The sequence below is a fragment of the Gadus morhua genome, chromosome 12 (genome assembly GCF_902167405.1).
Source record: "Gadus morhua chromosome 12, gadMor3.0, whole genome shotgun sequence".
In the NCBI taxonomy this organism is placed as follows: Eukaryota; Metazoa; Chordata; class Actinopteri; order Gadiformes; family Gadidae; genus Gadus; species Gadus morhua.
The window spans coordinates 25961567-25977734 of NC_044059.1; the positions used below are offsets into that span (position 1 = coordinate 25961567).

General features: G+C 48.3%; 1 protein-coding gene across 9 annotated transcripts in view; it reads left to right on the forward strand.

Annotated features, from left to right (window-relative positions):
• Positions 1-16168, forward strand: part of LOC115556263 (myosin IXB) — a 58965-nt gene that overhangs the window by 30981 nt on the left and 11816 nt on the right. For 5 of the 9 annotated variants that reach the window (XM_030373422.1, XM_030373424.1, XM_030373428.1 and 2 more), the window contains exons 7-28: positions 1165-1264; positions 2905-3005; positions 3123-3252; positions 3604-3693; positions 4178-4294; positions 4512-4646; positions 4963-5084; positions 5357-5498; positions 5863-6058; positions 6874-6949; positions 7610-7702; positions 9227-9340; positions 10220-10259; positions 10375-10497; positions 10716-10796; positions 11032-11142; positions 11513-11635; positions 11998-12147; positions 12627-12787; positions 13111-14328; positions 14857-14932; positions 15346-15464. In XM_030373422.1, the coding sequence (XP_030229282.1) occupies positions 1165-1264; positions 2905-3005; positions 3123-3252; positions 3604-3693; positions 4178-4294; positions 4512-4646; positions 4963-5084; positions 5357-5498; positions 5863-6058; positions 6874-6949; positions 7610-7702; positions 9227-9340; positions 10220-10259; positions 10375-10497; positions 10716-10796; positions 11032-11142; positions 11513-11635; positions 11998-12147; positions 12627-12787; positions 13111-14328; positions 14857-14932; positions 15346-15464 (3618 nt within the window). The remainder of the gene's footprint in view (positions 1-1164; positions 1265-2904; positions 3006-3122; positions 3253-3603; positions 3694-4177; positions 4295-4511; positions 4647-4962; positions 5085-5356; positions 5499-5862; positions 6059-6873; positions 6950-7609; positions 7703-9226; positions 9341-10219; positions 10260-10374; positions 10498-10715; positions 10797-11031; positions 11143-11512; positions 11636-11997; positions 12148-12626; positions 12788-13110; positions 14329-14856; positions 14933-15345; positions 15465-16168) is intronic. The other 4 variants (XM_030373426.1, XM_030373430.1, XM_030373425.1 and 1 more) reach the window with 3 other exon arrangements.

The following is a 16168-nucleotide window of genomic DNA, read 5'->3' on the forward strand; positions in this document are numbered from 1 at the left end:
GCAAACACACACACACACGCGCGGGCGCAACCATACAGTCACGTGCGTGCACACACACACACACACACACACACACACACACACACACACACACACACACACACACACACACACACACACACACACACACACACACACACACACACACACAGAGAAACATGAGTACGCCAGGGTGCTCAACTTTATATAGACTGGTGAAAACATTTTCTAACCTTACAATGCTTTTAGTATACCTTAATCACACTGCTGACGTCTTTTACTTGACATACTTAACGTACACAACTGCCACACTCACTCTCTTTGAACTTATACTGGCCAATGCTTGCAGTATGTATATCTTGGATAGGTAATTTGTTGTCGTAATAGTAGGTGAGGAGCAATTTTTTAATGTGTGATATTCCTAGCTTTATGATACAAACAACTCTGCTGTTTGTGAGAGTTAAGCATTAACTTCTGTTATGTAAAGGAATGAAACATGACATTCCTTTTGTAGAGTGTAATAAGTAATAACATCATTATTGATATTATTAATGGTAATAATTCATTAATCCCTGTGGACCTTTTGATATGAGCTCGGTTTGGTAGCTTGCTCATGGGCTCAATGTCAGCAACCCCAGCCCCCGTAGTCCTAGTCCCTTCCGGTACAGGACACGTAGCTGTCAGGTTTTGCACCCTACCATAGCCATGGTAGGGTGCAGTCATGCAGTCAGCAGCAGGAGCAGCAGCAGCAACCCACGCATTCTGCAAATAACCACACACAGGCTGTTCACAGCGTCTGGTACCACAGTTATCCGGCCGCATGGCGTGTTGCTGTGTCATGGATATAATCACTCATTACACATGTGGGGCTTTACAGCTGAGCTACCGAGGCAGACGTCAAGGTTGCCTGTAGCAACACAGAGACAATGGATATCAACATCAGGCAGCTTGGATATTGTCCTCCATCGGTCCTTGTGCTGTGTTTTTAAACAATCAATCAAATACAATCAAACTTCTACAATATAAGAGAACCAAGCTGGCAAAGCTAGCTAACTAGCAAAAGTGCTGTCACATGCAACAACAAAAATACTACTTTAATGTTACTTTAACTAACTGGCCATGGCATGTATCAAAAATTTCAATTTTGTCCACCCGTATAGCTAACTTGTTTGTTTCCATCCATAGGAACTACCATGTGTTCTACTACCTGCTGATGGGAGCTTCTGACGAGGAACGGAGGGAGTTCAAGCTGCTGGCACCTGAAGACTACCTTTACCTCAAACAGGTACCACCTACATACTATATGTTCTTACCTATTCCCTCTTCACCGCTGTGTTCACCTTGATAACTAGCTTTACCTCAAACAGGCACCACCTACATACTATATGTTCTTACCTATTCCCTATTCAACGCTGTGTTCACATTGATAACTACCTTTACATCAAACAGGCACCACCTACATACTATATGTTCTTACCTATTCCCTCTTCACCGCTGTGTTCACCTTGAGAACTAGCTTCACCTCAAGCAGGTAGAACCTACATACTATATGTCTATTTTTTGTTATTTAACCTTTATTTATCCAGGGTAGTCCCATTGAGACCTTTAGCATCTTTTTCAAGGGTGCCCTATATGTTATCACCTATTCTCTCTGCACGGCTGTGTCCACCGTGATAACTACCTTTACCTCTAGCACACCTAGCACCGTGTGACCCCACATGCTATCCGTAGTCTACTCCTATTCCCTCCGCACGGCCGTCTGCATCCGTTTGATGGGACGATGACGGCTCCAATGCCAAGTCCTTCATTCTGCCATGCGAGTTGAAATCGAGAAGTATGTGTTCCGGCTCTCAGACGGCATAACCAGTCAGCAGAGAAGAAAGGTGCTGATATGTTGAACCACGAGGCAGCTGTTAGAAAATCTCTGCCGGCCTGGATCAGGTTTATTCTTGTGCAGTCTGTCTATCTACCAATCCCCACCTCATTTGTATGCATCGAGCTCTATTCAATGCTTCAAACCACATGAATGAATGAATGCCCGACCAACTGTGCCCGGGAAGACATAATTACCCATTCACTCAGACCAGTTTAGTCAGTCAGCTCTAATGGTTAGAAGGATTCTTATATCGATGTTCTCCGAAATATATATTGATAAAGCGCAGACTCTTGTGAAGTCTCATGTTATGATGAGATGTTGGCCTGGAGGGAGGCCGGCCCTCAGACTGTAATGACCTGTTATTCAGAGATGGGATGGCCTGTTATTCAAGGGGATTGTCACTCTACTGAATGGGCTGCGTATGCAACCTGCTCCCCGCTTCCTGCCCATATGTGCACTGCATGTTAATGAAGTTCCCTTTGTTTACCTCCAGCCTCCATTTTTGACACACACACACACACACACACACACACACACACACACACACACACACACACACACACACACACACACACACACAGACACACACACACACACACACACACACACACACACACACGCATACATATACAAATACACACATACAAACACATCTCTCAGGTTTATAGGATTCCAATTTCTTACCATACAGTTTTGCACACTTTTCTTTAACCGTGTTTATCTTTTTCCTTCACAAAGAAATACTTTCTGGCCATGTTTATACATCGATTTGGCATGGTTTTATGTATTCTATTTCTTATGTAATTTCTGTTAGATATTTTATTAATTTACATTAGTTTTTTGGATGTTACCGTAGTATTTTCCAGATTTCTTGATGCGATATACTTGGAATACCTGTGGTCGTGATTGACGAAAGTTTCCTATTTTGCACTGCAGGCGCTTGTATCCCGTCTTCTGCCCTCAGTCTTTCTCTCGCCGAGCTCTCTTGCTTTTTACCCAGGGCCATGTGAACTCACCCCCACCTGCCTGTCCTTTGACCCCTCCCGTAGCAAAACTTCAGGATCGAGGATGAGGAGGACTTGCGCCATGACTTCGAGAGGCTGCAGCAGGCCATGGAGATGGTTGGCTTCCTCTCGGCCACCAAGAAACAGTGAGCCAACCGAACACGAGCGCAGTCAGCACATGACCACCATTGGAATAGATTTTGATTTTAGACAATTTTGGTTCTGTTTGTGTAAAGTTTTTTTTTTTTTTTACCCCTATGCAGGATCTTCTCTGTACTGTCGGCCATCCTGTACCTGGGAAATGTGACCTACAGCGACAAGACCGACGGCCGGGAAGAAGGCCTGGACGTGGGGCCTCCTGATGTCCTGGCTACCCTCTCTGATCTGCTGAAGGTAGTGTGTGTGTGTGTGTGTGTGTGTGTGTGTGTGTGTGTGTGTGTGTGTGTGTGTGTGTGTGTGTGTGTGTGTGTGTGTGTGTGTGTGTGTGTGTGTGTGTGTGTGTGTGTTTAAATTTGATTTGCAATTGCCAGAGGCAAAACGGATGCATGCAATCAGCTCGTTAAAGAGTAGGTTTAGCCCTCTATAATTGACCACCGGATGCGAGGAGGGGGGGGGGGGGGGGGGGGGGGGGGGGGGGGATTGCATTAGCTTTCGCTTTCATCTGCAGACTTGCATGACCTCAGGCCTCGCTAGTGGTTACGGTGATGTCTGACTGTACCAACGTGTGATTGGCTCCTGCTCCAGGTGAAAGAGGAGTTGCTGGTTGAGGCCCTGACTAAGAGGAAGACGGTCACGGTCAATGACAAACTCATCCTGCCCTACAGCCACAGTGAGGTAGGAGCCCAGCCCTGCCCGTGGTGCTGTACAGACCCAGTAATAACACAGTCGGCTGGATAGGGGTTTTCACTTCGACTCCTCTGGATACTTCTTCCAGGATTTCTTTGGTCAATTGAATTGGATTTTGAGTTATATAATTTATTAAGCTTATAGGGTTAACAAAGTATAGTTTTTGTTGATCTTCATTTTCACTAGTTCCTCTGCCATTTTTCACCGTTATATCTTCGAATGATAATTGAATGCGAATTTCTAATACAACATGGCATTACTCATTGAGTGAAATGGTGGAAAATAATAGTTCATAAATCATTATTTAATGGATAATTAAATCAAAGTGTGAATAACACATTCTATACTACAGTGTCTGTATCACTGCTGTGTCCCCTTTCTCATAAGCTCCGATATAATGTATACACTGTGTGTGTCCTCCGACATCAAACCACTACTGCCAATTGACTTACCGTCTATTGCTTTGCAACAGGCAATCACAACCAGGGACTCCATGGCCAAGTCTCTGTACAGTGCCCTCTTCGACTGGATTGTGCTGCGCATCAACCATGCCCTGCTGAACAAGAGAGACATGAAGGAATCCGTCCCAGTAAGACTCACTCACTCACTCACTCACTCACTCACTCACTCACTCACTCACTCACTCACTCACTCACTCACACCACTCTGTATTGTGGTAAGCTTACTTGTAGGATACCCTTATCTCTAGTATAGCATTGGAGCCAAATACCGCAGTAGCACATTATTTGATGGTTATTCGTTCACGTGTACCTCATGCCATACGTTCCTTGCCTTCTATTTCCCAGTGTTTGTCCATCGGCGTCCTGGATATATTTGGCTTTGAGGACTTTGAAACCAACAGCTTTGAGCAGTTCTGCATCAACTATGCCAACGAGCAGCTACAGTATTACTTCAACCAGCACATCTTCAAACTGGAGCAGGTACGCCTTCTCTTCCTTATTGTTCCTCAGTCACTCTTCTAGGGGATGGGGTGTTGGATTCCCAGCCGAAACACACTGGGTTGGATTGACTAAGTCCACGCTTACCTCTAGGAATCATTTAGCAAGAGGCCTAGCGTCTCCTTGTTAACTAAATGATCATTTGGATTATCAATTTAATAATAATTCATAATTTGACAGCCGAAGTGAGGCACAAGTTCTTCTCGTAAATGTTGAATAGGCAATGTTATTTAGAGGCGACTTATCGCCCAGCTTGTTTGTTATTGATATCCCTCATTGCTCATTGGTTTCCAAACAGGAAGAGTATCAAGCAGAGGGAATCACCTGGCACAACATTGACTACACGGACAATGTGGGCTGTATCCACCTGATCAGCAAGAAACCCACCGGTCTGCTCTATCTCCTGGACGAGGAGAGCAAGTAAGAACCAATACTGCCTTCTGGTTTACTTTATGTGATCATTCTACATCGATGTGCTACCAACGTTCAATCGCAGACGACCTGTTATTGATTGGTGATAGCTCATTGATGTAGGGAGCTTTATTAATTCATTATGCTTTGTATCTGTTCATTTCAGAGGTAAAACTTGAATCATTGTAATATATATTTTTGTATGTTCTAATATGAGCGGCTATTATTTTCTTCAGGAAAGCAAAAGTTGATTGTTTTTTCGTCTTTTCTCTGTGATTCAGTTTCCCACATGCCACAGACGTCACCTTGCTGGCCAAGTTCAAGCAGCAGCACCAGGGGAACAAGTACTTTGTCGCCACACCGGTCATGGAGCCCGCCTTTGTCATCCGCCACTTCGCTGGGGTGGTCAAGTACCAGATCAAGGTAGGCATTACTAGTCGATCTGCAATTAAAGATGAGGGGGGGTTTGGAAACCACACATCTATATGGATTCTCCACATGACTTGTTATTATCAACTTAAAAAAAGCAAGGAATGGAATCAATGCAAAGTTGAAAGCCTTTCAAGACTGGACCAAGAAAGGTCTCTGGATGCCTCTTCTTGAAGGCCCTTCCTCCAGTAGTTAAATCATCTTGGTATCGATCTGAGATCTAATAAACTAATTGAATCAACTCATGCCACACAAACTACCGCCCAGAGTGTGGGCTGTTTTCCCTTTTTCTTCTCATCTTTTAACTTGTTCCGGATGCGCTCCCTAACGTCTCGTCCTCATCGACCAAATCCCGCAGGATTTCCGTGAGAAAAACACGGACCACATGCGTCCGGACATCGTGGCGCTGCTGCGGAGCAGCGACCGGGCCTTCGTGCGCCAGCTCATCGGCAACGACCCGGTGGCCATGTTCCGCTGGGGCATTCTGCGGGCCACCATCCGGGGAATGGCCGCCTTCAACCAGGCCGGGAGGCGCTGGGCCGCCAAGACGGCAGGTAGGGAGCGGAGTGACGGTCACCACAAGCCCGCCTCTCAATGGCGGACGGTCGGATGTTTCCATCAAATGAATTTTCATACATTTACTCGTACTTCATACATTTACTGTCTCGTACTATGCATACTTTACGTTTGACTTTCTGTCGTGAGAAAAAAAAGAAAGAATGTATTTTCAGTGTCTTTTAATTTGGACCGTGGACGTCATGTTTTCTTTTTTTAATGTTGGTCATGGTATTGAGGAGAAAAGTGTTCTATTCAGTGTACACAAGTTTTCCCAAGTTTAACAATGGGAATTTTAGTTGTGGAGAAAAGAAAGGGTTAAGTTATAGATAATTAAGAAATCAGAGAGTAATGTATAGACGTAATGTTTTTATATATGTGTAAGCAGAATTGTCTCACTGCAGTTGAGGCTACCCTTTTAACCTGGGTGATTAAGTGTTGTTGCGCTGCAACCGGTTAAAAGAGGTTGTTTAAGGACCCCCACCACTTAAAGCTCTCCGGCTGTTTCAAGTTTAACTGACGTTCACATGTGGAGGATAATTCCCACTTCCAGATTTCCCATGTTTCCCCCCTTTAATTAGTCTCTGAAGCCAGGCTACTGAGGCACACAAAGGACTGGAACAGGGTTCTTTTAGTACAATATGCAAATCTACAGTTTGCATTTGGATGGTGTTTGATCAGATTAGATTAAACAATTAAGTTGAGCGTTGAATACACGGAAATCACTGGGTTGTAGTCGCCACACAATGCTGTAGGGTTTTTACAACTCGACTAGCTTGTCTTGATTCCTCGTCTGTCTGTGTGTCTTGTCTAGGCGTGGTGCGGCCTCCCTCCAGGACTCCACTAGGAGAGCTGCAAAGGCCCAACCCCCCGGTGGAAAAGATGTACAAGTAAGAGTGCCTTCTATGACACGCACGCGCGCGCGCACGCACGCGCGCACTTGGAGTTAGAGTTAATGGTCGTTACTAAGGTCCATGACACGTTTTTTGACTCATAATTATCTGTATTTTCTTTGTACTCAACATCCAACAGAATAACTGTCTCTTTCCCCCCCCAAGTCTAACGGCAGCAGGTTTCACCTAGATCCTTGACTGGAAGCTGCAGCACCTGTGGACAAGTTATAATAATATACCATTAAAATACGAGTTCACCTGGCGCAGCAGCATAGTCCTATAACTTCCACACCCCAATTGCTATCTTTATGCTGCATTTGAGTTTCACCCAGGGTGGTTCTTTGTGTTTTGTAGGTTGGGTTCACTGTAGACCTTTACTGCTTTCTTTTAGTGACGGACGACATGAAGGAGGATTCGAATGATACATGTATCAAAGAGTCCTGGATGGTTCTTAAGCACTCCCAGCAATTACTCTTTAGCACTCCCTGTTGTAGATCAAGCTAATTCAAAGACGACAGCTAACGACAACAGTGTCTTCCTTCATGTCATCTTGTTGGCCCCAGGGCTCTTGCCCCTCCCCACGTCTCCCCTCTCCCCCCCTCCACCCCCCGGTGATCCCCCATCATGTGTGCGGTTCTCTTCCTCTCCCTTCCACAGACGAGCCTCTATGCTCGATTTCAGCTTTGACCACTCAGAGGAGCGCCCTCTAGAGGCCTTTGAAGACATCTTTGCTAGCTATGAGAGTAAGAAGTAAGTGCTCCAGAGGACAGGGAAAACGGGGAACGGAGGGATGAGGTCAAGCAGCAGGGCAAACAAATGACTGACGATGTTGAGGGGAACATATACCTTATTGCTTTGGTTCTCCATTCAGAGTCGAACTACGTATTCGGAGGGCCTTTAGCTCAGCAGACGATGAGGTGATCCAAATTCAAACCAAAACGAACATGCGTCCCCTGAGCTTTAGATTATAAAGAGTAATTATGTTTTTATAAAAGTTAAACTGTTATGTTGTTGGACCTCGGTGGATAAGGCAGGCCCTTTGCTATCCCTAAGCCCCCCCCCTTGCTCGTGCTTCCCCACGCTTATTATTCTTTCCCTGAAACACAGAAAGGTGTTTGTACTGGCCCTTTCTGATTAGCCGTCCGGATTACTTACAGGAACCACAGAGTGCTGAAAACACAGACAAAGCTGCTTGAGGCCGAACGGACCACTCCAATGACGGGCCAGAATTCTCAGAATGGAGCCAAGCTAAAAATATGAAACCCCGGCCCTTTGGAAAACATGACCTAGCACCTATTTATTTTTATTGGGAACGTGGTTGGGGGATTGCGGGAAGATTTGCAACCGAATCTCACAGTGCGATGGCTCATTCCATGTCCTTAATAAAAAAACAGCAGATTCCCATGTAGATCTGCAAGCACTCTGTTGAGGCATGTTTTAGAAGGAGTCATTTGTCGCCTCTCCCTTTGCTGCTTGACCTCATCTGAGTGGTACTGTTCAGCGATGGGTAAGTAGTATCAGTGTTGCATGGACCCAGAAGCCCCCCCCCAAATTAATCACACCAGTCCCCCTTTGTCACCGATACCGTCACACCACTCCCCGGTCAAGGAACGAACTGCCCCCCAATTTCCACGATCTTCCCAGAAGGACCGCACAAACTTAAAGCGGGCAGTGACACACAATCACCCAGCCAATAACAGAGCCCCAGCATGAAGACAGGCGGCCAACCACGGCAAGCTTTTTGTCCAGCTCTGCATGCTCACCACAACCCTGGCGAGGGACTGCGTGCTCTCCACAAACATACGCCGCGATCACTCGTTCTATTTGTGTCTGTCCGTAAGAAGGGGAATACGACAGAGTGGTTGGGTGGTCTGTTCCGGGCTGCTTCTTTGGTGGGGGTTTTGAAATAGGACAGAGGGTTCGGGAGTATAAACCGTGAGGGTGATTCATCGCAAACGAGATGAGTCGACGTCCCCCCCCCCCCCCCCCCCCCCCCCCCCCCTCCGCAGATCCTCCACCCAACCAGTCTGTCGTGTTGTGTACGTCTCTCGTTTGATGGGCTCTTTGGTGGTGGTGGTGGCGGTGGTGTGCTGGCACTGTGTGGGTGCATACGTCTTCTAAGGTGGCCTCCTAACAGCCACATGTTCTTTCACACCTCATTCTACTCCCTGCCTTTATTTCCTCCCCTCACCTCGACCCTCCCTCTCTTTTCTCCCTCTTCTATCCATCACCCTCTCTCCCCCCTCACTCGGGATGTACGTGCGCGTACGTCAGGGACATGCACGCTCAGATCGTCAGCTCCATTAACGACCTGCAGCTGGACAGCGAGGACCCCCGCAAGCTGCTGCAGCCCTGGGGGCGCCTCAGGTTCCCCCGGCACGCTCTCCAGTGAGTCCGCTGAGAGGTGGCGACACGCCCCCCCCTGGTGCCACACATCGGTAGACGAGGGCAGAGCGGACGGATCCTGGATCACCTCGACCAGCCCTGCTTAAGATCATAGATCACTGTCTGTGCAAGTTCAGCCAGAACATCTGGGATGGCACGAGGGCTATCTGATCAGAGAGTAGACCTTATATAGAGATGTTTTTGTAACCAGGAAACTAATCATGCTCTTTTAGTGTACGATGGGCAGACACCAGTATAACGCTGTTGACTGCAAATCAACACATTAAGTGAAATTCCAAAAGATTTTCGATCGACATACGACAGTTCAGCTACGTAACTATTTGTTATGAAATCGCGTTCCTGTCATTTTGCTACCTGGTCATATGCAAGACCACAGTAGACTGAATGCTTAAGGCTGCTGCATGAACGCTTCATAAGAGCAACGCCCACGAGAGAGCAGCAGAGATGGCAACTCTGCATGACAGATCGGCTAGCGGTTGATGCACGTCAGCACAGCAACACTGAACAGCATAGGTTCCTGCTATGTAGGAGCCACAGACTAGTGACTTGGTGTGTAAAGAGTGGGGCTTCTCAGTGGCTGGATGGATGGACTCGTATCATCTCAACCCTCATCTGCAACAACATGGCTTCTCTCTCTTCTCTCCTTCATCTTCTTTCCTTGTCTAAACGTTCTTGCTGCCCGATCATTCATCCCATCTTCCAGGAGCAGGCTGTCATCCCATTGACTCACAGCGCATGAGGAAGGCTCACCGTCCTACTAACTTCGCTCCCATCGCCTCGCTCCATCCTCCCAACATCCACAACCGTGTCCCCTTTGCTCCTCTGACATCTCTCTTTCCTTCTCCTGTCTTCCTTCCCCAGGAAGAACAAGCAGACCAAGCAGAAGCAGATCATCCCTAAGGTTAGTCAGACCGATGGGCAATAATATATATAGTGCACTTAGCGTGTCTGTGGGACGAGCTAAGTGCGTTTTGTGTAAAGTGGTCATTTACCTTTTTTCGCTGTCTGCCGTTCAGAGTTTGCTGGACTCGCGGTCTCTCAAGTTCATCGTTGGCCTGACTCTACAAGACCGCACCAACAAGACCCTTCTCCGCCTGCAAAAGAAGAAGAAAACCCCCAGCATCAGTGCCCAGTTCCAGGTAACATCACATCAGCTTAGCTTGGCTGTTCCTGATGACCTTGACCAAAACACATAATTTTGACCCGCCAACTGCTCAAAATGATTTGAAGCAAACCCTTACCCTAGTCAACACTCTTGAATGATTTCCTTAAGCTTTTCCGGGTACAGCTTCATCGCAATACCTTTACAAAGTTATTAGGCTGCTGATGTGGGCTCCCCATTTCTTGTGTTTCCCAGTCCTCCCTGACCAAGCTCTTGGGAACGCTGAGTAAAGCCGAGCCTTTCTTCATCCGTTGCATTCGCTCCAATGCTGAGAAGGTAAGACTGGCAGTACAGAATTGTTGCATTCGGTACATGGTCACCCTCAATACAACTGTTATTTAGGTTGGGACAAAACTTCAAACGGTGATGAGGCTTATTCCCTGACAACTTTTATAGCCTGAACTAAATGATGAATTTGTTTGAGTTGATGAGTTTTTAAGGAATGCAGATGGTCGGAGATAGTGGACTTTTATTTTGAAATAATCTTGGCTGCTGTGTTGTTTGCGAGCAGAAGGAGATGTGTTTGGACGAGGCCCTGGTTTTGCAACAGCTGCGGTATACAGGCATGCTGGAGACGGTTCGAATCAGGAGGTCAGGCTACGGTGCCAAGTACACCTTCCAGGTACTGTAGGCCTCTTCCTTCTTTCTTTTATGAACTTTTTTTATTTTGTTTTATGTTCACAAATCGAAAATAATGTTAAATTGCAGCTTGTGAGTGACCTTGTGATGATGTATTGGTGAAGTATAAAAACATACAAAAAATAGCCACTACAAGGAAAGCAAAACACGCAATCAATCATTCAGCTTGGTCATATTTCAAATACCACAGTAAATATAATAAACCGCCCTTCTGGGCCCCATGGAGTTTTTAGAAGTATTCCAACTCGGTCTCAGGGGTCTAACATGTCTACAAAAAGACAGGAGAAGTTGGGTCTTGAACCAAGAGGCTTTCGTGTTCTGACCCATTGGCCGTCGTTGTGATGTTCCTGCAGGAGTTCATCGAGCATTTCAGGGTTCTTCTCCGTAAGAACGCCACCGACTCCAGAGAGGACATCTCATTACTGTTTCAGAAGATGGGCATGGACCCCACGACCTACCAGATCGGCAAAACTAAGGTGAATATGATCGTAGTTTATCTGATCAAAAGTAACGTTGAAATGAAAGGGATTTGCTCTGCGGTATTATGTGGTGTAATCAAAACCACTTATTCTATTGTATCTCTTTTAAAAGTAATGATACACTATAGTTGTAGCTCTGTATAACATGTTTCAGTTCTATATATCGCCTATGAAAGTCCATATAACATCTCTAGTTAGCACCACTGTAGTCGTATCTCTATATAACATGCCCATATAACATCTCTATGTCACACCACTGTAGTCGTATATCTGTATAGCATGTCTGTGTACCATCTCTATGTCCCACCACTGTGGTCGTCTCTCTATTGAACGTGTCCGTACACCCTCTCTGTCCGCAGGTCTACCTGAAGGAGCTGGAGCGGCAGCACCTGCAGGACACCCTGCACAAGGACGTGATGCGCAAGATCATCTTCCTGCAGCGCTGGTTCAGAGCCCGCCTGCAGAGGACCGAGTACCTGGCCATGAGGCAGGCGGCCGGCGTGCTCCAGGTACGCCCTGAGCAGACACTCTCTGATCTCCTGTTGTGCCCGAGGAACGAGGAAGGAGAACTCGGCACACCTGCTTGATTTCTGTCTCTAAAAATGGGTGCTGACAGTATAGGAGCTAGGGCTTTGACTCCGAACTTCGTTATTCGAATATAATTTGAATATCAAAAAAAATTTGGGCAAAAGTCAAAGCCCTAATAGGAGCCATATTGAACGTGAAATAAAACCTTTCATCTCTGTCATCTTTTGAACTCTTAATAATTACTTGCCTAGCATGAGCCTTAAATACTCTTTCCATGTTTATTTGTGTAGTCCTTTGTTACTGCTACCTTGTAAACGTGCTTTGTAGGCTTGCACACAGAGATCAGTTTGACAACACCCCAAGGCAACTTGGGGAGAATCAAAAACAAACTGGAATGCTTTACATCGCATTTGGACTAAATGGCTCCCCCCCCCCCCCCCCCCCGCCCACCTCTCTGTAGCGGTCGTGGCGCAGGTACTGCAGGGAGGAGAGGCGGGCGCGTGCGGCCACGCTGATCCAGGCTGTGTGGAGGGGCTCCAGGCAGAGAGCAGAGTACCGGCGCCACAGGCAGGACATCACCAAGCTGCAGGCCCTGGTCCGAGGACACTCTGCCCGCAGAAGGTCAGAGGCCGGACTATGGCCCAATCCCATTTTCACCCCTTACCCCTTACCCTTACCCCTCCCCCTTGTTTTGAAGGGGTAAGGGGTAGAAATGGGATTGGGCCTGAGGCCAATCCCATTTCTACCCCTTCCCCTTCCCCTTCCCTCTTACCCCTTCAAAACAAGGGGGAGGGGGAAGGGGTAAGGGGTAGAAATGGGATTGGGCCTATGACTCCATGTTATATTTGTCTCTATCTATATAATAATCTACATTTCATATGTGAGTTTTACCATTTCGATCAAGATGTTTGTCTAAAGTCTTTTATCGATATGATTTTTATCAGATGCAATTCCATCCGCGAGGAGAAAAGGCAGGAAGAGGAAGTGGCTCGGAGGAGGGCGGAGGAAGAGGAGGCGAAGCGCAAAGCAGAGGAGGAAGAGGCCCGGAGGGAAGCGGAGGAGGCCAGGAGGAGAGCAGAGGAGGAGGAGGAGGAGGCCAGAAGGAGAGCCGAGGAGGAGGCAGTTCGGCTCGCCAGGGAGACCGAGGACGCCCGGCTGGCCAGAGAGGCCGAAGAGGACGAGAAGAAGCAGAGGGAGGAAGAGGAGAGACTAGCGAAGGCGAAGGCCGAGAAAGAGGAGGCTGCTCTGCTGAAGCAGGCAGGCGGCCAGGAGGCCGAGCCCCAGACCAGGGAGCGCCCAGACATCGAGCTGGTGATGGAGGAGACTCTGGATGAAAGCCAGGCAGCGGAGAAGTCCCTCTCGCCCGAAGAGGATGGCGAAGGGGCAGCCTCCGGCCCGCAGCCGTCCGGAGAGGCGGGGAAGGAGGGAGAGCTGGAGGACGAGGACGAAGGCCTCGGGGAGGACGAAGACAGCGGGGAGCCTTCGTCGCCCAGGTCCTACGTGGAGACCAACGGTACGCCGGCTGAGGCTGGTTCTCAGCAGGACGTAGAGGAGGAGGAGGACGACGTGGGGAGAGCCCCTGAACCCACGGGGGGCGTCCCGTCTGGTACCCGACCTGCTCCGTGCACCGCCCGCGCAGCCCCGCAGGTGGAGGAGAACAGCAAGGGGCGGGCCGCCGCCCTCCACAAGGGCCAGTCGTCCAAGAGCCAGGAGAAGAGGGAGCAGCGGCGACGCCGGGGCCTGGAGCACAACCAGCGCGAGTCGGAGCGCGCCGCCTCCTCCACGCCCGCCGCCGCCGGCAAGGACGAGGCCCCGCCCAAGTCGTCCCCTCGGACAAAGGGCAAAGGTCAAGAGGCGGCCAGGCTGAAAGAGGCGGCCGAGAGCAAGGAGCTGGATCAGTACCCCTTCGTGCACTGGAAGGTGAAGGAGGACAAAGGGGAGAAGAAGGAGGGCCCCGTCCGCCCGTCCAGCCTCGCCCTGCGGCCCTCGGACGCCGCGGCGGAGCGCAACGGCCACGAGGAGGCCTCCGGGCTGCCCGGCCTCCAGCGCCGGCCGGGGGCCCTGAAGGAGAAGCCGGACAAGTGGAAGGGCGGGAGGAAGAGCGAGGGCGGGTCGCCCCCGCGGCCCGACACCGCGCAGCACAAGAGGCAGATCCACGCACAGTACGTCCAGTCGGCGCTGCGTCGTTGCACAGCGGTGGCAGCTCGGTGTCTGATCGCTTTTTTCTGCATTGCACAGCATTCACTTTTTACAAACAGTACAAAAAGTAGAACACACTAAAACGTGAACAAGCTATATTAACTTGTATGTTCATGAAAACAGACTAGTATTCATTAGTTTGTACCTAAAGCGAATACTAGTCTGTTTACATGAACAGACAAGTTAATCTATGAAGTTAGAGTAAATGAACCTTTTTGGGTGAACAAGCTATATTGATCTTCTACACTGTGATGCAATAAATACAACAACTGTACCTTTGTATCAAGCCGGTTTGAGCGATGGCCTATGCTTTGCCTACCTTTCATGCGGATACACACTTTTGTTATTATGTTAGACACGTGGCTCAGACTCTGCACTGGCATCAAGTTTCTCGTGTTTTATCCTCTGTGGTCAAGCTCTGGTTAAATCCGCATGAAACCAATCTCCCATCGAGGCCCACGTCTGACCTTGAACTCTCTGATTCTCTACAGGGGTCGATTGACGTCCACCTCGCTAGACGGCTTGTCTACAGGCTCTGAGGGGGCCGGAGCCTCATCGCACAGAGAGGTACTGACACCTATCAATCCGTTTACGTAGTTCATTAGGTATTAGGGCGGCATGTGGCTCAGGAGGTGGAGCGGGTTGGCTGGTAACCGGAAGGTTGCTAGTTCAAACCCTCCTCCTAGCCGAGTTTCGAGGTGTCCCTGAGCAAGACCCCTAACTCTAACTTCTCCCGGAGATCTGGCAGTTACCTTGCATTGTTGCCCCCGCCGTCGGTGTGTGAATGTGTGCATGAATGGGTGAATGTTAGGCAATATTGTTAAGTGCTCTGAGTGGCCACTGGTTAGAACAGCATTGTATAAATGCAGTCCATTTACCATTCATCAGTGTTTTCATTGTGTATATATCATGAAGTACTGAGAATGCAGCATCCCCATTGCAACGTGTGTGTGTGTGTGTGTGTGCTCTTTGCTCTGCAGGTGCTGAGCCCTTCAGAGAGCCATTCTGATGGCTCAAAGAGCAGCTCCTTCAGAAGGAAGAGCCAGGATGCCGCCAGTCGCCAAGACTCCTCCCCAACTGTCCCCTCGACGCCTGAAAGGTAGCCATTCAATTCAACTTAACTTCTCTGTTAGGAACTTGGCTCGCATGCAACAAGGTCACGTGCATATGGGACATGTGAGACAGAGTTTATTATTGAAGTTTATTGTCCTTTACATACAAGAACAAGACTGCAATCAAGTTGTTTAATTTACAAAAAAACACAGCTATAAAGATGTATAATATATTTATAAATATACGTCATATATTCAACCAAATAGATTTTAAGAATTATATTAAAGAGGTGATGTACAAAGAGGACAAGTTTCGGAGCTCCGATATCTTATTTCGATATAATCTAGGTATTTTCTGCCAAAAGCCTTGAGATCAAGTTTTAACTACGATTACGCTGATTTTGCCCTGGCCAGCTCCACAGTGGGACCTTTTCTCCTGAACAAACCTACGTCCCTGGCTCCCCCATGTGGCGATGCCTCCACACGCTACACAGCCCCGCCATATATAGATACGAAGACGAGCCTCTAATGGGAAAAAAGAGTGCAGACACGAATGCGGAAATTCCAGATTATTGAATGGCCTCTGATGGGGTTGGCCCCTGCCCAAAGGCTTGAGGTCCTCCAAGGGCCGGTTCACCAGACAGGGGGGCTGATGGAGGGATGGGGGGGGGGGGGGGGGGTGTGGGGGTACGTCAGATGGATAGTCTTCTGAATTATTGTTTGTGTTGTCGTCTCCCGTTGCTATCACAAC